General features: G+C 40.2%; 1 protein-coding gene across 3 annotated transcripts in view; it reads right to left on the bottom strand.

The window, feature by feature from the left end:
* nrp1a (neuropilin 1a) overlaps positions 1-21943 on the bottom strand; it is a 69445-nt gene extending 47502 nt beyond the window's left edge. For 2 of the 3 annotated variants that reach the window (XM_061758275.1, XM_061758277.1), the window contains exons 1-3: positions 6555-7025; positions 5064-5465; positions 4075-4249 (exon numbers count right to left, since the gene is read on the bottom strand). In XM_061758275.1, the coding sequence (XP_061614259.1) occupies positions 4075-4249; positions 5064-5130 (242 nt within the window). In that variant the 5' untranslated portion in view covers positions 5131-5465; positions 6555-7025. Of the gene's footprint in view, positions 1-4074; positions 4250-5063; positions 5466-6554; positions 7026-21924 lie in introns of those variants that run through there. The other variant, XM_061758276.1, reaches the window with a different exon arrangement.
* Between the last annotated feature and the right edge of the window lie 403 nt (positions 21944-22346).

Genomic DNA, 22346 nt, shown 5'->3' with positions numbered 1-22346 from the left:
AAACTACTTTAAAATAAATAAAATGTAGTGCACATAAAACTGATAAAGAAAATGACCTAAATAAATGTTAAACATCAACTGTTCCGATAGATTAAATGTAAATATGTTGAACTTAGAAGTTAAATACAACTGAACTGTACTTAGGCAGTGATTATTTCACATATCATAAGCTATTTGCCCCGAGACAATGCAGAAATTGTGAAAACCACCTGTACATCCATTGAAGCCATGCTCATAGCAGTGAAGAAGAAGTGTCTCTTGTATTTACTTTTTCTGTATGTAGCTTTGGGCACATTTTACTTGAAAGCCCCTCTCTGGTGGGATTGCAGGGGGAGTAGGAGAGTTTGGATTGGGAAGAGGGAGGTGCTTTCAGACTTTCATGGAAAGTTACAGCTGTGCAGCACCCCATCACTTTATCATGGAATTATTGTTGTAATTCAGATGGAGGGGTAAATAGGATTTAGAAAGGAAATCGACCATTCTGTCCTTTACTCTCACTTCCCAGTAACAGGTGGCATTCCTTGTCAGTAGGATTTCAAATGTCAAAGCAAGAACTAACAATAGTTCCAGGGTGCATTTCTACCCTGCCCCTCTTAAAGTCTAAACCTGGTCAAGAATACCAGGAAGGGACAGGTTGTCTGCTGGAAAAAGGTGCTCAGCAGAGAATGTTTGCCTTCCCAGCAGGCCGAGCAGCTCCACGGGAGCGACACCGCAGGAGATCTGTGTGGAAGGGGCTGTGGGGAACCAAAGTAAAAGGAAGACTACAATTCAATTGAGGAAAGAAGTGCTTTCCAAGCTTTGAGTTACAGCCACCGAAAGGCAGGGGGGCTCCTGCAGACTTCTGAACCGTGACAAGGCGGGATGATTTCATTCCTTCACCTACACAAAAGGCTGCTTGAGAAGGCATTCTTCAAATAACTTTGCTTGCTTAGTACCACCCTGCCATATATCTCATATAGCCCACTCTTCCAACATTTCTCTTGGAATTCTTCACCATGGAATCCAGAAAACTCAGAGTCCCCTACTCCCGGCCTCGATAAAACAAATGCTGCAACATACAGTGACTGACTGTCTGGCTTTGATTGATTTTACATGTTTTTCGGAATGGTCAGCAAATCTGATGTTATCAATGATTCATAAGGACTGTCAGGATCATATGTATTGAAAGCTTCTTCTCCTCCATGAGTCAGCAGGGGGGAGTGAGATGGCGAGAACAGCCTGCAGCTACAGATGGACGATTGAAGGTCTTGCCTCGGTTAAACATTAGCAGATTTTAAAACAGAAAAGTCTATTTTAATTTGTAGATCAATTGCTCTTTAAAGCCTGTTTGAAAAACAAACTTTTTTTTTTTCACAGATGTACAGCTGAAAAAGCTAGCTCGGCCTCACATCGTTTGTATCACAAAGAAAAATCTATTTACTTAGTTTTTTTTCATTTGAGTTAAGCATACTTTTTCAACTGATTTTAAGAACGAAATGACTTCAAATATCTGTCCCGACACAGGCTGTGCCTGCGGCTCAAACTTCATTACTTGCGAGGGTCGGCCCACCTTCAACTCCACTCTGTGAAAGTCTACAACGGTGCGTGAACTGTAAACACGTTCTGCATTGAGAATCGCAGGGCTCACTTAGTCACCTTATCTTTGTGATGAAGTGTTTTCCTCCTCCTCCTCCTCTCAGGATACAGGCCCATGCACTTCCCCAAACAAACCCGACAAGGGTATCGTGCATGTACAACAACATCAATGCGTCCAGGCTCCACTGTGTTTTTTTCTTTTCTTTTCTTTTTACCAGCACCACTTTGAGTGCTTCTTGTTTGGTTTGCTGATAACGGCTATGTTGGGGAACATGTGGTGCATGTGTGTTCCATTTGCCCACTAATTAGATTGCAAAGGCTGTGTGCACTGAACCATGAACTGTAGCACCCACCACTCCCCCCCCACCCTCATGTCTCCTCCATCTCCACCCACTCTGCCAGTCTATCAGATAAGAAGGTTATTCTGTCTCTCATCAGTGTCCATTTTGTAAAGGCTGATTTAGTGAATGGAATTGCAACATGTAGTTTGAAAAAGCATAACCAACTATAGAGCATTGGCCAAAACAACCCGCCCACATGTGACAAATTGGCATATTGTGAAAGTAACTAAATACATGAGCCCCTGGCTAAACTTGAAAAACCACCAAAGGCTGGCTGATACTGAAGTGAGAACGCTATACAAGCTGGAAAGTAATGTGTACTAGAACCTAAGTCCCATGGAAACCAGCTCCATTATAAAACCATTAAAAATGAAACATCAGTGCATCTGGTTAAAAATAGAAATATTTTGAGGTCAGGACAGCTCAGCTTTCCAGTGCAATCTCTCTAGAGTTCTCACGAAGAGTCACAATTTGGTGTTTGTTTATATTACAGTGGAACCTCTGAGATCCTCCAACAGGACGCTGGCTGACTTCTGATTCATTTGGATTTGAAATCCGTTTTTCTCATATAGGAAATAATAGCAACAAAAGTAATCTGTTTCATGGTAAAATTTTAAATAAAGAAGTTAACCATTGTTAACATTGTTCACACATTGAGGGTTTACGGATCTTAAGAGGTATATTTCCCCCCCAAATATGAGTCAAATGCCAAATGGCAAAACCACATAAAACAGCATTTGTAAGGAGCAGCTACAAGGGTCAAACATTAATACAAATTATTCTGAACACGTTAGTAACTGGCGCTCAAGTGTATACAATCAACGGCTGAAAATGAAAAAGAACACCTAAATCCTACATGATTCAGTGACGGTCCACTATATTTAAAATCCCACCCTCATGTCATCCTAAAAAGATGGCTTCCTTGAGTCTTCACAGACCAGATTATTTTTCCCCCGCCTGTGTTGAGACACAGGAAATTCATTCCTGGCTAATTTGATTAGCATGATCATTGTTGCAGGCATCCCCCACTCCTCCCGGCGCTTCCTCACCCACTCCATTGGACAGTTTAATAGTCCCTCTGGTGCTGAAATCTGAACCAAAAGAAGAATCGGGGAGCATCCAGCCTTTAAAAACACCCAGCCATTAATCTCAGGAGCGATAAAGGTAGGTTAAAGTGGGACTGAAATCCGGGATTTAAAAAAAGAAAAAGAAAGAAAGCTGCAAACAGATACAGGAGCCATTCAGGGAGAGACAAAGGGAGAGTGGGTCCAGGTTTTTGGGTGGAGTGGGGATACAGTAACAGGATCCAGCAAAACCCTGTACTCTCTTGAGCCCTGCAGCATAAACAAACAGCTGGGACAGAGCGGGGCAGAGGCTCTGACACACGCACCGAACCGCACACGCAAACACACACACACACACACACACACACATGCATAGACGGGCAGTGAGAGCGAGGCAGTCTGCCCAGCTAGGGCTCACCTCCGGGCACCCACATTGAGACTTGACTCATCACATTAGTGTCCGTCTCTGGTTTCATCTGCTCCAACTCGCAATCAGACAACAGATTGACGGGCTTTGTTGAGTGGGACTGCTCAAAACGTTTGCGATTCCTCTTAACCAAGGAGTACGAAGCGACCCTCCTCGGGCGATTATTGTAATTTCATTGCCGAAAATGAGCTAAAGACTAATTTTTGAAAACATATCAATGGAACCTCCTACTGCAGAGGCTGTGAAAGCATTTGTGTCTGAGTCAAAGCTGCGAAAATACCCTCTAGTGATGATTTGTGTGCCCGACTCAGACAATACAAAAAGTATATTAGCCCAAAACCATGTGACTCCTCCATGCCACAAAGACAGGAAGTGAGGACATTCATTCCACAAGAGGTTCTTTTGTGACCTTTACTGTATGTATTGCAGTGCAAGGCTGGGGTCGCATTAAGGACACTTCTCGACCGCTAGATGGCGCAGTTTCACGTGCAATATGTACAAGAGGTTAACGGGGAGAATGGGGAAGTTTAAACAAAGACACTCCTGTCAATCTAGAGCATTATAGTCATTTATAATCTCGATTTACAACGAACACATTCCGGACCAAAAGAGTGTGTGAGCTTTCCCCTTTTCCTAGAGCATGAGAACCAGTTCGCTCGGTACATACTTGCACTCCCGATCCTCCAGGTCAAAATGTGGATTGAAGTTGATGAGGATCCGCTGGTGGGGTCCAGGGGCCGAGATCACCCAAGTGCAGCGCTGGGAGGAGGTGTAGGACTGGGGGTACCCGGGAGAGGTGAGGTAGTTGGCATTTGAGATTCGGATGTTGCCTCCACATTTGTCTGCGAAACGTGAAACGAGTTAACATGTTGAAGCAGTCGGCAAAAAGGACAGAACAGCCGGATTGTATCGTTGACTATGGCACAAATGCACAAAATCTAACTGTTAACTGATTTATTGTTTCACTGCAACCGCAAATCCAAACTGAGCCATGTTTAGTCTACAAACAAAGCTATTAATTCATCAAATACATAGATTTAACATGCATGGGAGGAAATGGAGCAGTTTCATATATTTTTGGCATATATGAAGCCGAAGAAATCATGCAAAAAGGAGGGTTGAAACTTACTTTCAAAATTCATTCGTCAATCAATTTATTTATTTAGTGCTCAGATTTTATGACAATTCTTTTCGGAGCCCGCAGTTTGGTTTTAATGTGAGAAAACAAGTGTTAAGTGTAAAGAGAAACGTGACACTTTGGGAAATTTAGAATAGAGGAAAATGTTAAACTAAGAAAATGTAAAATGCAGAAGAAGAAAAAAATCTTTCAAAGTCATGATAGATTAAAAAAAAAAATATCATATTTTGTATCTATCAATTATGTGATTTAGAGTAAAAGAATAGGTTTTTTTTGTATTAGATTGTGAATGGGGTATAACAAAATGTTATCATGGGCGTTTGAATAAAAGTAAGCATAAAGCCAAATTCTCTTTAATAAAAATAAGTTGTTTTTTTTATAGCCAGAAGGTGCTTGTGAGAGTTTGCCAGCAGATCAGTGAGGATCACACGGGCCTAATCTTTTTAAAAAATATTGGGATTAGTTGCCATGCAGAGTACATAAAGGGATTATTTCAATAGATATCAGATGTCACTTACCGTTTTTGAATGCCTTGGCCAACAAGAGGAATCCCATCCACAGGACAAAAACTAATCCACAATGCATCCTTGTTTTGTCAAAATAAAATTAGCAAAAAATCCCAGATAAACTCATCCGAACGCCTTATTGCTGGAAAGTTGTCTCGTTTAAGCTTGGCAGTAGTAAAACAAACAAACCAAAAGTGTCACTTGTAGTGAAGCTGCTGAGTTTGGGGTTCAGGTCGCTGGCATCCTGTCATTCAGCTCCTCTTTCCTCTCGCAGCAGCCGAGCGCGCTCTTCTCTCCAGGCCGGAGTTGGCCATATCCTCGCCACCGGAGCCCAGGTGCGCAGTGTATAAAAATGCAAATCGATGATCCACTCAACCTTAGTCAAACCAGAAGTTGGCAGGGCGCAATCCTCCGCTGTGGAGAGGAGAAACAACACGCTGCTTGGAAACTGGCGATGAAGTTGTGAGCTTTTCACAAGTCAAAAACGATTCAACCCTCAGTTGAGGACTCATTGGACATAAAAGACTATTTAAGTAATGACCACCTCATGAGAGGTTGAAGTTGGCCCGCTTGCACGCACCCAAAGTGTTTTACGCGTAAAAGCGGAGCGCAGCTCTGACGAACACAGCGGCAGTCGTCCATTAAGTGACATGCCTATCTCTCTCTCTCTCTCTCTCTATCTCTCTCTCTCTCCTCTTTTCTTTCTCTCCTCCCCATCTCTTTCTCTCTTTTACCACCCTCTCTTCGCCCCCTGTCTTCTCTTACACAGAGGAGCGCGACATTCATGAAAGATGCCCTCTTATAACAGCAAGAATATTAAAGGAATATTTCCAATTAGGTCCAAATTGATTTCACACACAATAATGAAGCAGACCTTAAAATGAGAATGTTTTTTTTCCTTTCTTCTTCTTCTGTTTTACTATATATGCAACATTCTAACTTATAAGTGTGCTTATACTCAGGTCACTTATACGGCAAACAGCTTGTTGCGGCGTCACTTCACATAAACTCGAATAAAACAGTTTATATTCTCTGTGCTTGACATTTTGCACGCACCAGTTGTTATTAAGATGAAGCGATAGGAGCATGCCCCACAGCGCAGACACCCCAAAAAAAAAAAGCACTCTAATATTCTGGGGGAATCAATTCAAGCATAAATGATAGAATTGTACTGGTGTTTTACTCAAGGCTGCCTTTATAGGGTCAGGCTGCACAAATAAGAACAAAGACGGCTTGTAGTCGTCATGTACCTTAACCTTCACTCATGTGTGCAGTCCCCACTCAAATCGCAACCCAATGCATTTGATCTTGATTGCATGATCTGCTTTTGGGCTTGTTTGATTAAAAAGACAAATGCAAAGAAAGTCGGGAGGTTAACAACCAATGGTTCATGAAAATAATGCTCGTTCTCGTCCTTTAAGTGCTCACAAAACCACCGAGATTACTACGTTCTTTATGTAATATATATATTTTATATATATATAAAAAAATGGCTATATTCACCTGTCTGAAGGAGCGTGCATTCAGTCCACCACTTCCAGGCTAAAATCCGACAGGCTGTGTTTTCAAATAATGTAGTCTTTTCAAAACAAATCAAAATAAGTAAATACAGCTCCAACCTCCTTTTCGTGTTTTTGTTTTGTTTTTTTTACGCGGAGGGACAACCACAATTTGCGTCAATTAAGACGCACAGCCGATGCCCCGAAGACTCCTTTGCTCTCTTCCCCGCATTCAGACGCGCTTCTCCAGGCTGCTTTTTTATTTTATTTTATAATTTTTTGGGGGGCCAATCGTTCGCTCCGTTCTCCCCCGTCTTTGTCAAAAGCAGACCCAAAAGTGTTCCACTCGATCGAGACGACGGGTTGAAATAACATAAAGCGACAGCGAAATCCACAGCGAGCCAATTTGTGCAAGTTTCTTCCCGTCCGCGTCTCCCTAAGTGCGCCACTGCTGCCGCTGCTGCAACTGATGGAAAACGCCAAGGAGGGTTTGAGCGGCTGCCAGCCTCTCACGCCCCTTTTACGAGACGCGAGGACGCGGGCGCGCGCATGTGGGTGCGGGAGTTCACACAGCTGTCTTTTCTCTTTGATCCGATACGCATTTATTGAACTTCATGCGCTGACCCGAAGGAGTTCGAAGGGCACATTTGAAGCCAATCTCTACGGTGGTGTTTGTCATTCTCTCTATCTCGCAGTTGTGGGAAATAAGTAGCCTACAAATAGCTCGTTACTGTACTTAAGTAGATTACTTTCTGACATTTGTAACTTTACTTGAGTGGGCCAGGCACGTGCACGGACATTTTTGGGGGCAGGTGCTCAAGTCACTTGCCATACTTATACACACAATTAAGACAATATGTAGATGTATTTAATTTATGTATTCATTTCGGTGAAGACAATCAATTTACAGTCAATAAACTGAGTTAGGAAAGGAGGTGGAGGAAAACTACGGTGAATATAAAAAGTCTACACACCCCTGATCAAATGGCAGTGGCTTGTGTGCACTGCGGATCACCGACGGGGACAATTCTCACAAGAATTTAAATAAATACCCATTTGATATCAAAACACTTTTTGGGGAGAATTGATAATAGAGGAAGTGTTTCTTTTTATTTTATATTTTAAGAAAAAAATGGGCTCCAGGTAAAGGGCACTTTTCTCATCCAGCGCAAAAGTTGCTTGTGCTAGCAATGGGCATGAGCCCATTTATTTTTCTGAAATGGTTTTACTTTTACACTGTGCATTTCAAAACACATATCTGTACTTTCTACTTCTTTGTCAAAAAGTTACTTTTTTTCCACAGATGAAAAAGGCGTAACTAGAGAGATATGTCAACCGCAGTTGAGGTACTGAGATCTTGCGGATTTATAGTATAAAGCAGAAAAAACACAAGGATCTGAACTCTGAACCAGGGAATAGTGAGACAATGATGCACCAGATTAGGAGAAGCAAGAGATTCCCTTTTCCTTGGCTTTATTGGTCAAGAGTACTGGTAGATGTTGTCCACTCCCAGAATGATTTGGAGCAAATGGGTTTTGTTTTTTTACCAGCCTAAAAACGTGTGTGCAGTTTTATTTCATCGTGCCAAGTTATCAAAACAGATATTGTATATAATTGCCAGTAAAAACTCGTTTTTACCTTTTTACTTTTGTACTTACATTTCAATACATTTCAGTCTACTTGTTTTTAAAAACCTTTAATTAAATGACTTGATGTAGTGCTTCTCTTTACCAGTCTTTTTTTTCCCGAAAACAAGTATTTGTACTTCAAGTACAGTGTGTTTACTTTACCCACTGCTAATCTTATTTGCACTTTACATACTAGCATATACAAATTTTAAAGTTATAAAAGTGCAAAAGGGGCTGTGTACTGTATTTTAAAAGAGGCAGGATTGAAGTATTAGTATGAGTGACAATGCTTAAATTCATCTATGCCTAGTTTAATAATATATAGTACAACTTTATTATACTTGGAGTTATTCATTTAAAAATATGTTTATTATTGTGGTTGTGCTTTATAGTGGTGTAGAACTGCACTGCAACATAAGAGAAGGTGTTTCTAAAGTTATGTGTTGGTGAGGTTCACTTGGAAGGTGGAATATTAGAAACACACAGCCTATCCCAGCGGTACACCCTGAATTGGTTGCCAGCCTGTCGCAGGGCACATATAAACAAACAACCATTCGCGCACACATTCACACCTATGGGCAATTTAGAATCTTCAATCAACCTACCACGCATGTTTTTGGGATGTGGGAGGAAACAGGAGTGCCCGGAGAAAACCCACGCAGGCACAGGCAGAACATATTAACTCCACACAGGCGGGGGCGGGATACGAACCCCGGTCCTTAGAACTGTGAGGCAGATGTGCTAACCAGTTGCTCACTGTGCCGCCTCAATCTATTTCATCATCATTAAATTAATAAAACTGCTGGTGTACTTATTGGTGTGGACCTATGAGTGGAAGATAAACCAGTGACGTTAAAACAATTACCTGTCATAGAGAATTAGAAATTTAAATGTTTAATTAGAATGGATTATAAAAGGGAAATTTGATAATGCAGCAGATAGGTGGTGCATTCTTGACTTTTTGATCAACTGGGGCTAGAGGTCAAATCTAGGTGAAAATGCTGGCTTCAAGTTCCACTGAGTCCAATAACTGAGCGTTTCCAGCTGCAGGTCTGTGCAGTTATGACCCTTGTGCCCTGTAGGGGGCGTTTGGGGTGCTGAGCACTGCTCCTCAGCCTCAAGGAGTGACTGCACAGCTGGTTTCCAGACAAGTGCACTAAAGTGGAATAAAGGTTGTTGTCAGACTTGCGTCCTTGCAAATCGTCCTGTATTCATTTTAATCAGACTCTACATGGCACAAGTTGTTTCAGTAGCAATAATTCATGCATGTATTTTCTTTGAAGTTAAAATAATGGTTGTGATATGCACTCACGGGCCACTTGATTGAGTAAAGCCTTCCAATGTAATAGAAGCCAATGCCGTGGATTCAAAGCGGAGAATGGTACAGTCTTTTGTTGACTCCACAAGGAAGCGAATGGCAGCTAATGTTTACTGCATTGTGCTACTGCAATCCAAGTTTTTTAAAATAAATGGGCCATTTTCTTATCATTTGATCAATAACGGTAAAGACATACCCCACTTCCTTTTGAAAATTGATACATTTTACTGGTATGAGTATTTGAATGATTGGAAGTTCTTATCATTGAAATGGTAATAATTGTGTCTAAGAAGAAGAAAAAAAACATTCTTAATCCATCCATCCATTTTCTGAGCCACTTCTCCTCACTAGGGTCCCAGCTATCATCGGGCAGGAGGCGTGGTACACCCTGAACTGGTCGCCAGCCAATCGCAGGGCACATACAAACAAACAACCATTCGCACAATTGTCAAAAAAAAAAAAAAAAAAAAAAATGTACCGCCATTACCAGATAACTAGCAACCCTTTACTGCTCAGTGACTGTTTTTTTTTTTGTCAATGTCTTTCTGTCTCCAAAGTGTTCTGTAAATTGACTGTCTGTTGTCGTACTAGAGCGGCTCCAACTCCCGGAGACAAATTCCTTGTGTGTTTTTTTGGACATACTTGGCAAATAAAGATGATTCTGATCAAAGGGACCATTATTTTTTGTTAAGGCAGAATAAATGCCACTGGAAATCCAAAATAAGATGTGATTTAGCAGCTCAACAGCATACACTTTGTTAAGATGTCCACTTGATGAAAGGTTTATATAGCAGATCAGAGCAAGATAAGACCATCGTTGAAGTATATTATATATATATATATATACATTTTTTTTTTTTTCCTAGAGAGCAAGAGCTTCATTCCCATCCCAACTCTTTTGATTATCTTTCTTACTGATAGTGCAAGTATTAAATTGGCATTGGGCATCTCTTTCAAAAGCAGAACTAGCCTTTGGTGTCCACGTGATAACACAGGAACAATGTGTATAGTCATTTCACAAGAGTGCCTGCCTGTGTCATCTGAAATGAGGGCTTGATTATAGACGAACAATAAAAGAACCATTTAAAGGATTTGCTCTCTTATATTGCCCCAATAATCTTTTGTAGAGCTGGGTGAATAATTACTTCTGGGGGAAAAAGCAGACATTTTTATTGCTGCGGAAAGCGGTGGATTTGATTTCATTAGTATTTTCTTTTCCTTCAAAGTAAGCTCTTCAGGATCAAGCTATTTGGCACAGAAGAGAACATTCCAACCTGGATTTCTGATTGAAAAATCAATTTTTCTGAGTATTATCCCAACAACCTGTTTGCAATTAAATACTTTTGGGCTATTTTGGATGAGAGGTTACAAAAAGGTTTTGAATGGAAGCAAAACAATGTACTGTCAGAGCGCTCTTTAGAGCCCATGCCTCCTCCAAGGCCACTTATATAGAAATCTGCCCCAAAGTCTTATTGGTTCTACCTTGGCCTGTGCTCCACCTCTCGAGGAAATTTAGTGAAAATTGCTTGAGTACTCCGTGTGCAATCGTACTGAGCGACAAGCACTTGGGTCTCTGCGAAATGCAACAATTTTTTATTTTTACTGTTAACACCATCTGACAAAAAATGAGAACGCTATACGATGACATATATAAGACTCCTATAAGTTACTGTGGATTAAGTGGGGTACACACATGCAGCTTTTTCAGATCATAACGAAACCCACACAAGGGAAAGAAAATAAATGCATGAGTGGTTTCTGCTCTTATAGTGTGTTGTGTTCTCGAGATGATCAACACAGCACACCACACCCATACCTGTAACAATATCTCTATCTCCAATTTCTTAGTCGGCAGTCTCCTTACCCAAACCTTGTGTCAAGACTTAACTGTGAGAGGCAGCATGGTGCTACATGAGGGGATCCAGAATGCCAGAAAATAAAAAGAAGAGAGAATAATAGTACTGGAAGAAGTCTGAGAAGCTAAGCTAACTGTTATATGATCTCCTAACCACATTGTGGTTGCAAATTCTTCTCCTTGTCATTTTTATTGCGGTGAATGACTTGGCAGACACGTTGTACACTAAATGCAAGCAGTTGCTCTTCTATTTGTGTCCAGCAACAGCTCAAGCTTTAGTTCGCTTCCTGATTGGCTATCGTTTTGTTTCACGTCACAATCAAGGATTCCGTGTCTCGGATTTGCAATCGTTAATATTGAACAGGTTTAACATTTACTATTGTTGACCAAGATCATTTCCAAAGCAAATTGGGGATGGAAAATCACACTTAACTCATTTTAGGATAATCAATCAGAATAATCCTTTAGAGGCATTCGGCAATTGGACCTTTGCTGACTTTGATCGGAACTGGGGGAAAATGCTCAAATTCAGCCTGATTATCTGTATGTGGGCACTACACTTTAGGTGATTGGATAGAGGATCAGTACTGGTGGATAATTCCACCAGATTCCTACATAGGTTGAGTTCGAAAGATTTAAAAACAGGGAAGGGTAAAAGGCAGGAAGCTGGTCATTGTTGATTGTCACAATCATTTGGGTTCAACTCGCTTCACCACATCCATCAAACCATCCTCGATGACCCCCATGTGCTTGTGTGCCCACTGTCACTAATATACTCATTTTTAAAACATTAACATCATATAATCACCTGTCTGCACATTAGCATACACTAATAATGTAAACAGCAGTTACAATAATGTAACAATAATGTAAACATCTCTCTCTCCTTTCACATCTTGCAATCTTAAGTCTGAGAGGAGGAAAAAAAAAAAAATCTCTGTTCCAGACCTTGGGGACCTCATAGCTGGCTACGAGCATGGCAGCACCATTCCAAGGCATTACAGCCTCTATTAGAGGTGCAGCCCATGAACATTTTGGGACTCCCCCCCTCCCACCATTACTGTATTCTGGTCTGTCCTTCATGACAACCATAGTAAAATACATTGACATGGTCTTAAATATCGACACAGTTAAAAAGGCAGATGTTGACGATTGCTAGCCAAAGAAATACTTCACACACTCTTTTAAAGGGTTTGCTGAGACAAAAGCTACAAGCTGGGAATCTGGGATATATTATTATTATTATTATTTTTTTATAATATCAGAGGAATGTTAAATGTGTGTGTGAGTGTGTGTGTGTGTGTGTGCGTGTGTCTTATACTGCAGGTTGCAAATTCAACAACTAAGTAGAAAGGAGGCAACCAGAAGCAGCAGTGGAATGGTTCTCTATGGGTTCACTGTCTGAATTTATGGGTGAAGACATGGGTGCCAGTGGACACTAACAAATCTCTACGCTGCCGATTCTTTAGCAGAAGGGTGAGATTGGCGGGAGTTCCGGGGGGGGAGGTGGGACATGATATCAAGCTCTGGTGTAAGTGCTACAAAGACAGGCGTCTCCGCCGAGCCATTAGTGCAAGGTGAACCCAAGTGTGAATGAAATTAGCAGAGGGCTGAATAAAGCGCATTTGAAGTTTAGAGACATTATGGTAATAGTTAAAGAACATGAAACATTTTCAGGGGCGGTTGCTCATTCAAGCGAAGGGGGGTGGAGGGAGTGGTGGGGGGATCATATGAAGAGGAGGTGGTGTAGAGCGAACGGAACAAAAACAAAGAAATGGCCTCATTGGTAGTAGACACATTTACAGTGACATTTACCGAAGCAGGGAAGATGTATGAATAAATATGCATAATGTTGCCGGGAAGCACTGCGAGCTTCTCAGGGGTAGAAAGAGGGTGCGAGAGACTGCTCCTGAATTAATGATGAGGCAGCCGACTGTCAGTCTCGGGGTGTGCGTGTGAGTTGAACATGTGCCGCCATTTTACTGCCGTGTGTGCGTGTGTCCGCGCGGCCTACATTCACACACTCTCAAACTTGCTCTTGCAGCACCAGAATTTCTCATCACTGATGGAAATTAGCAAATCCCCGATACCTAATCAAGCAATCTTTTTTTTTTTTTTGAGACCCCAATTTACAATTGTTACTGATGTTTAATTACATTTCTGGAACGCAAGTTGAGTCCTTGGTTGGGAAATGTTTATTTAGTTATTTTTTTTTATCCAATTATGGTCTTTTTTATTTTTTAACATGCTTAATTTGGTTCTCTGGAATTTTCTTCATTTTTGAGTTTGTGATAACGAATGTTGTACTACTCACAAAGAGACACACACGTAGGAAAAATCCCAGGGATGGTTGTGATGAAGGGGAGGGAGGTGTTGTCCAGGAGGGAACTGTCAGCCTGAAAAGCTATGTAGGTCAATGAAGAATTGCACTGGGATATTGCCTCCTCAGCTCACAGTCTGGGAGGTTGATATGATTTCTGCTGAATCCATCTGACTTAAATGATGAGCGATTACCCTTCTAAAATCTCCTTGGTGAATGATGTCATAAACCCTGCTCCCCGAGGGGGATAAAAAAATATCTATTCTTCATGTGGACTGTTGTATATTACGCCACATACAGTAGATCTGCTTAACATTGTCAGAGAGAAGTTTGTCCATTGGATGAAGGCCGTTTGTATCCTCTATTCACCAGTCTGTTAATGCATGCTTTTAGGCAAATACTACATTCAATATAAAGTGGAACGTCTGAATTTGAACAACCCGTCAGTTGTTGTTGGACCGTCTTTTTGTGGGGGGTGGGGGGGAAATGCCCCTAAAATCGTAGCAAAACCCAGAGTTCAGACTCTACAAGTACAGTATGTTTTCCTTTTTCTTTTGTCATTCTTGTCTTGTGTTTTCTGTGATTGCCACCACAGAAAGGTGCCAGTGATAACGAAGACAAGCATGAACCAGAAAAGGAACTTATTGCGCAGGAAAGGAAAAGTAGGAAGAACATTTTGGGCACATCTGACCCTGAACCTAATAATTATCTTTGCCCGTTATTCCCCAAAGGAAAATTATATTTTAAATTTGAACAAATTGGACTTTAACAAGATTTCCCTCATTGCATTCAGCATAAGAAGTTATACTTCTGACTTAAAATGTATTTTTAAAATGTTTTAATTGTTTGCATTTTAAAGTGTAAAAATAATAGTTATTTATTTTAAAAGTCACTACCATTAATGGGATTCTGTTATTCAAATTCACATATTTTTATTTTTACAAAGATGGCCCATTAATTGGGACAAAAGGAGTTCAGGTAAGTTTGGCATTATTGATGTGTCCCACTACCAAACAGTGAGGTCCTTATTTGATTTCCTCTGTTAGAGTCACGCATCACATGAGACAAATGATACTTGAATAAACGATGCAAAATAAAAATAAAAAAAATTGGATCATTAGATGAAGGTAAAAAGATAAAATCTAAAGGTCTTCTTTCAAAGACTCCATTGTATTTTGTACTGTGAAAAGGAGTTGGGTCATGCTGCAAATGCTCTTCTTCAACTTTATATTCAATTGAGCTAAACAAACAATATGATATATAATGAATGTCAAACGCTCTTTCATGAGGAGGACAATGAAGTGAACGAACTATAACCCCCACACTTGTCACCCATGCTTTGTTAAGTGACAGGAACTGCCCCAACAGGTGGTAAATCTAGCTCTCCCTCTGGCCAATCCACTTTTGTCGGATGGTTGATAAAGAAGGTTTGAAATCGAGCCTGAAACAGCAGCAGAGAGAGCCCAAAGTCCCGGCAATTAAGAGGAGGAAATCCCAACAATGCCTGTGATGACGAAGATTAGCTGAAACAGTGAGACAGGCAACTGAGGAAGATGAGAAGCTGGCTTTGTATCTCGAGTCTTGCTGGAGGGGTGGGAGGTACCTCAATCAGTCAAAGTGTGTTTGTGTAAGTGGATATACAGTATGCATGCTGTTCCAAGTCCTGAAATAAATCCCCAATGAGTAATAAAGCTCTAATATGTCATAATTGTGTTCTAAAATAACAGGTTTAAGTGCATTTTAATGAGATGCTGGATTGGAAAAAAAATACAGTGTCATTCATTTCCTTGGTAACCCCAGATCACCTACTCGAGTAGTATATTGCAATTTGTGTATCACCCAGGACACTTCTTGTTGTTGTTCTTGTTGGTATGCTTATACAGGTTTTGATGTTTAAATCAGATTTTCTGCACCCATCTTTTTTCACATACGACTGCTATCAGCTTCAAAGTTCCCTAAGTGACACACATACACATTACACGCAGCACACTGTGTTTACTAAAGTAAATATAGAAATAAAAGTGTACAGATCATTTTCAATACTGCTGTGCAGTGGAAGTAGGCAAAATAAGTGAAGAAAGAGAGCAACATTTTTAATCATACTGTTTTGAGGAGTAGGGTGCTTGAGTGCCTGCCAACAGAACACACTCACACCTGAGGAAATACGACATTGCTGCTCAGACCGTACCGCAAAACATCAGAAATCTGTTAATCGAGGACTACATACACACATGGTAACAAAAATTTGGAATCGGGCTACTTTGGTCAGCGCTTTGAACATATCCTTTCTGCATGATGGAAAATAATTTCATATAGGTGAGTTTTGTTAGTGTTTAACATGCATTTGTTTCATATTGGTTTAACTTCTAGTTAATACTTTTAAATAAGGAATTTTAAGTTTCATTGGATAAATTGTAGTTATGTCCATGATTTATATTCTGAACAAGGCGGTGTTTTTTCTGTGTCACAAGGTCTAACAGTTGTCATGGGGCCACTGTAGACAGAAGTACAGCCTCAAAAGTTACTGGACAAAATGACTTGGTCTTATCATGTTCAAACGCAGGAGGAGCCTGCCAACAGGATGTGATGCACAGACTAAAAAAGGAAGTCTGATGAACACTAACTTCTCCAGAAAACTGTGGTTGCAGACGTCACGAGATCCTTCAACATTACTAAGGAATGGGATCAAGCATGAACGTTTTCCTCTGAATTTGTCACAGGGTTAAGTCATTTTAAAATTTTAGGCTACGCCGGGGTATTTTTACTTTTATCTTATCTTACTTTTACAGTGGTAGTGTTTCAGCATTTTAAATGATTAATTTGTAATGCATCTTTCTAACAGGATTAGCTTCAACAAAGGCAGTTGAGAGTATAAGATGGTGCGAAGAGAATAAGAATGTAGAAGTAGAGTAAAGTAAGAGCAACCCCGTTCAAAGCAAATTCAGTTGAAGTCATTGTCACCATACCCGTTTCTTTTAAAGCGGTAAGTACATTCCGATAATCGATTCCCCATTTCCAGTGATAATCAACAAAGACCCGATTATTGGATGGCTCTGAAAATTATCCTGGCCGATTATCCTTTGGTGTGGGGTGTGATAAGAGTGATTTTTCTTCCCAGATCAGTAGTTGGGGCAGACAATTATAAATGTCGAACGTGTTCAGTATTTCCGATCTGTGTGGTCATCACCGAAGGTGGCAGATCCATTGACTCCATGGTTGTGACTTAAAACGGAACAATAGCTAATTAGGAAAGGACCTTAAGCTCGCTTCATTGACATAAGTGGACTTTCGGTTCAAAATTTATTGGCTGAGTGGCCTCCTAAATCCAACAGCTTGGTGGCCACAGATGTGCTATTTTTTTCCCCTTCATTTCCACCGCATCTCTTTGGGCGATTGGAACATTTTTCAAAGAGAGAAAAGAAAAATATTTGACCTTCTTACATGAGTACACTTTGGTCTAGGGCTTTTTTTTCATATACTGTATCTCCATTAAAATGCAGTTTGTGTTCACTGGTTATTCTACTGAGGTGATATTCCTTGGCTGATGTAACTGTAGTGAAGTCACTCTGTTCCTGTATTGTGATAAATACAACATTGTTATAATATGACAGTACGTGTCGGCATGGATGTGACAAAGATGTGGGTTCTAATTGGTTCTTGGGGTCAGCAAATCTTTAAATTGTGCCGTTCACATTTTACGTCATTCTTGATTTTTCTGCAATTGAAGAACGGAATGTGAAGGACTCTTACATAAGCACTTAATTTAAAGCATTTTCATGCCATTATTTTAACCCTGTAGACAAATAAGCTTCTCTTCTCCTGGCTGCCAACTAACTGTGACCCTTTCCCTCAACTCTGTCAATATTCTGAGCTGTTATCCAGGCTGCAAACTGCTGCTGTCACTGCAGGAGCAAACTTATTTCTTTACACCGTGTCAGAGTGCAGCCCTCAGAGAAAGCAACATTTCCACAAAGACAAATAGAGACGGACAGCAAGACAAAGAAGTGTAGCAGGGCAGACAGAGCGAAGGAGGAGACAGGCAGAGCTGAAATGGACACATTTTTTTGGAATGCAAAATATTTGAAGGGGGCTACGAGAGAGGAATACAAGAGCATCAAGAGGGAGAAACGGATGTTGAAAAGCAGATACTGTTCTGAGCAGTCAGGGAAAAAGCATTGCATATAAGATAAAAGACAGTAGAATAACATGTATTGTCAGGAAGTAAAACAATTAATAAAAATAAATCATAAAAGCTTTATGAACTCAACAGGCCACTGTAGCCATTCTATATAACAAATAAAAATCAAATGAACACCTAGAGTTGGGGGGAAGTGGAGCTGGTGAGTTGACTTAATGATGTATCATGCTTTTAACATTCATAACTGTCATACAAGTGTAAAAAATAAAATAAATAAATAAATACTGTCTCACTGCAGGCCAAAGGAATTACAACCAGTTGTTGGAGAGATGCTAGTCTACATCCAGGCTACTGTTGAGGTGCCACTGAACAAGGCACTGCAATCATTTCCAATTGGTCATCATCACATTTTAATCAACAGAATTGTACTGCCTGATGAAAATGAGGCCACAGTACACACTCACAGCTCATGGTATTGTTGTAAATTTGCTGTAAAGAATAATGACATCACCCAACAAGAAGCCAGAGACCCTTTCTGGATGTCAGACAAAAAAAAACAAAAAAACGATGGCTAACCACAATTCCCCCAGTCATATTTTATGGTTAATTATTAAGTGTTTGAAGATAGTGGCTGTCCTTTGAAACGGATAAATGGATTGGAGTGGCTGTGAAGCTACAGACTAGACATATGGCTGGTTGTAATTGCCACAAGGTTTGTGCAAATGTTTAAAAATGGGCGAGAACACCACAGCACAAACCACACACTGGTTCCAACACATTGAATTCTTGTTAACTGTTATGTTAATTTGCCATTGGACACAGGATCTGCTGAATTGTGAAATACTCCCGGCTTTCCCTGAGCCCAGCTTCACTGATACGGATCTGGCGCCAGATTATGAGTTACTGGTTTGTGTCGGCTCCCAGATATTTCGTTTGCACAGATGTTAGTTTGTCAGATTTATAATTATGTTATAATTGTGCGCAGAATTGGCCCCAATCTGTCAGCTCGATACCACTCATTTTTCGTTTTTTTCCCCCGAATCCTTCTCAAACCTCCAGGGATTCTTTTTGAGTCTCAAAAACAGATTTCGAGGACTATTATATTCAACGTGGCCTGCTTACCTTGCGCAAAGCCACCGCTGGCTATATCCATAACTATACCCCCTTCTACACAAGTGATTTCACACAAGCACTTGGTTTTCTTCGTGTTCGGACGACAGCTCCCTGGTGCAAGCTTGCCCATATTTGGAAGTGTTTGCGTAGCTGCCAATGAGGAAGTAACAGGGTGGCTTTTCCTGCTGGTTGGTCTATTGCTGTTAGCATAATGGACGAGGAGTGGAAACAGGCTGCAGCTGTCATTTTAGGGTGTTATGTGTAGAATTTTGAGGAGAAAATGAACGTATTCAATTTTAGAAAAAGGATTAGATCAGGATGCATTTTACATTATTACTATATTTTTACCAAGGTAATAGCCTCAATTTTCAAACAGTATAAGCCATATGAAGTCAGTTGAGTGTCTGGCACATATATATATTTTAAATGTAGACATTAGTGATTGGGGGCCATGCTTTGTGAGTTTTCTGCTTACTGTATTACTTATACACTAGTAATAGTACAACAAAGTAAGATTGACATTCTAAGATTGTTGAGGTTCTCAGTCAATTAGTTTCACTTGCATGCATCCAATTTCGAGATATGCTTGTCTGATTTGTCTGCTCTCTCAGTGTCTCTTCAACCTCTCAAAGCCTCACAATGGGTCCTCAATGCACAAATGACACACACAACGAATCCAGCATGACATATACAGTATATACAGACATTATCCCTCTTTGACACGGTGGATGCAATCAGCATCACATCACATTGTGCACAGCACATCCAACAGCCCTCCAAATCCGTGCGATAAGATGGAGTGCTCTTCTCAGATAGGTGCCTCATTGTTTCCTTGTTTCCCCACTCTGCTGTCCCATCATTCCTCTAAGCAGACACTCAATCTGTTTTGTTCGGTCATTAGCTCCGCATTCACAGAGCGACGCACAAATACATGCCCCTTATATTGATTTAACATCACACGCTGCCTGGCAGTGATGTACAAATCAGCTTTGCTTTGCATGGGTTTTACAGAAGTGATGGGAGGGAGCTCATTTTAATGTTTGTTACACACTGACAAGAGACAGTGGGCAGCTGGTGACAAAAAGGAGATACGACATTTGATAGATTATTCCTTTTACTCCTGGAAAAGTGGGCAGTCATGGCAATGCTCACTTTCCAGAAGGGAGCTTGAATCCACAAAGACAGGAAATCTGGCGCTGATTATACATCCACTAAGTATCAGAATGTTTACACTTTAAACAGGAACATAGCTATTCACAACAAAATTCCAGACGGAAAAATAATGACCTTTTTAGTACAGTGTTTTCCTCCTTTCTATTACTAGCAGTGACCACATTGAAGTATAATAATCATAAAAATAATAATAATACTGTACTATATTATCTATTAACACTGTTACAGTTTTGTGTAGTTAAGTGTATTTCCAATCAAATATTTTCAGCAGCGGTAATACAGCATTTAGTACTTAGTATTTTTCAAGAAATAATCAGTACAGTTTGTGCACATGCAGGAAACTGTACCAATTGTTGTACAACCCCAATTCAAATGAAGTTGGGACGTTGTGTTAAACATAAATAAAAATAGAATGCAATGATTTACAAATCGTGTTCAACCTATATATAATTGAATACACTACAAAGACAAGATATTTAATGCTCAAACTGATAAACTTTATTGTTTTTAGTAAATAATCATTAATTTAGAATTTTGTGGCTGCAACACGTTCAAAATAGCTGGGACAGGGTCATGTTTACCACTGTGTTACATCACCTTTTCTTTTAACAACATTCAATAAACGTTTGGGGACTTAGGACACTAATTGTTGAAGCTTTGTAGGTGGAATTCTTTCCCATTCTTGCTTGATGTACAGCTTCAGCTGTTCAACAGCCTGGGGTCTCCGTTGTCCCATTTTACGCTTCATAATGCACCACACATTTTCAATGGGAGACAGGTCTGGACTGCAGGCAGGCAAGTCTAGTACCCGCACTCTTTTACTATTAATGATTAATTGCTAAAAACAATAACGTTTACGTTTGAACATTAAATATCTTGTCTTTGTAGTGTATTCAATTAAATATAGGTTGAATATGAGTTGAAAATCATTGTATTCTTTTTTTATTTATGTTTAACACAACGTCCCAACTTCATTGGAATTGGGGTTGTACATTTTTCAAGGGCTGTGAAGTCCACCAAATTCAGTAAAACAAATGAATTAAATTATATCATTTTATAGTTTCTCATTACAGTAACCGGTCAGTTGCATAATCATCATTAAGCTGTTTGGTTTACACAAAACAAATTAAATGGCATGCGCTGTATTGAATTTTCTGTCTTGGATAACTACAATGAAAGTGTATAACTCCAAGTTCGACCCGCTACAAAAACTGCAAGCATAATTACGCTGGTAATGGCATAGCTAGTAAGAAAGTCTGCAAGAATTACTTCTCCGTTATTAACATCATATTTGTGCTTGCCTTTCTAGCCGTATGCTTGCATATAACAGAGGAAAGACAACAACGCTGTACTATTTTGGATTCGGTGGTAGGGGCGGCTCTGTCGCCAAATGAACACAGTAGGTAATAAATATATTGTGGAGCACTATATTTGTGTTCGCAGGCTACGTTTGGTTAATGAAGAATACTTTGATATGTCATTCCTACATGAATGGACAAGACTACTATTCAGTCGCAGGGCAGGCAACCATTCATTCTCACATTTACACCGTCACAGAGTGGGAACTGAATTCACGCTGCCGGCATCCAAGTCAGGCGAATGTACCACTACACCATCAGTGACAAATAAATCAAACCAAACTGATACCTATATATCTGATTCATTGGTTCAGATTATCTAATGTTGAGGCTGCTATGTTTTTTTTTTTTTTTTTTGCTGTTTACCTAAGCTTGTGGATGTGACATTCTCTTTAGTAAATTTATAAACACTGAAGGCTATACAATGCAATCATAACAGCACACATCGCATTCATTCTGCATGCGCCTCACCTTGCTTCTGAAACTTTTCATCCACTTTATATAACTCGATCTGATGTTTGGCTGGCGTCGGAAGGTGTGCTTTGCTGCTCTCCTCAGGTCTTCGTCACACTCAGTTTCCAGGCAACTGAAGGGCATGCTGATGAGAGCAGCAAATCATAAGAAGAAGAAGGCTGGCAAAGCTGCAACAAGAACTTGACAAGTTAAATGAAGACAGGCAGGGAAACAAAGAGGTTCGAGACAAAGACAGATGCCAGAGATCACTCGGGGCCAGACCAAGAAGGAAGGGCGCAACAGTGCAGAACATTTTACACACATTTTTGGGCACTTTGTAATTTGATATGAGCAGGCGATTGAACACAATGGCCTTACTTTGATATGACAAGATTCACTCGATGCAAGCAGTGTACGAACAATTTAAAAATAATGATGCT

Source organism: Phyllopteryx taeniolatus, chromosome 20 (genome assembly GCF_024500385.1).
Source record: "Phyllopteryx taeniolatus isolate TA_2022b chromosome 20, UOR_Ptae_1.2, whole genome shotgun sequence".
NCBI lineage: Eukaryota > Metazoa > Chordata > Actinopteri > Syngnathiformes > Syngnathidae > Phyllopteryx > Phyllopteryx taeniolatus.
This window is presented reverse-complemented; position numbering and strand designations above follow the sequence as displayed.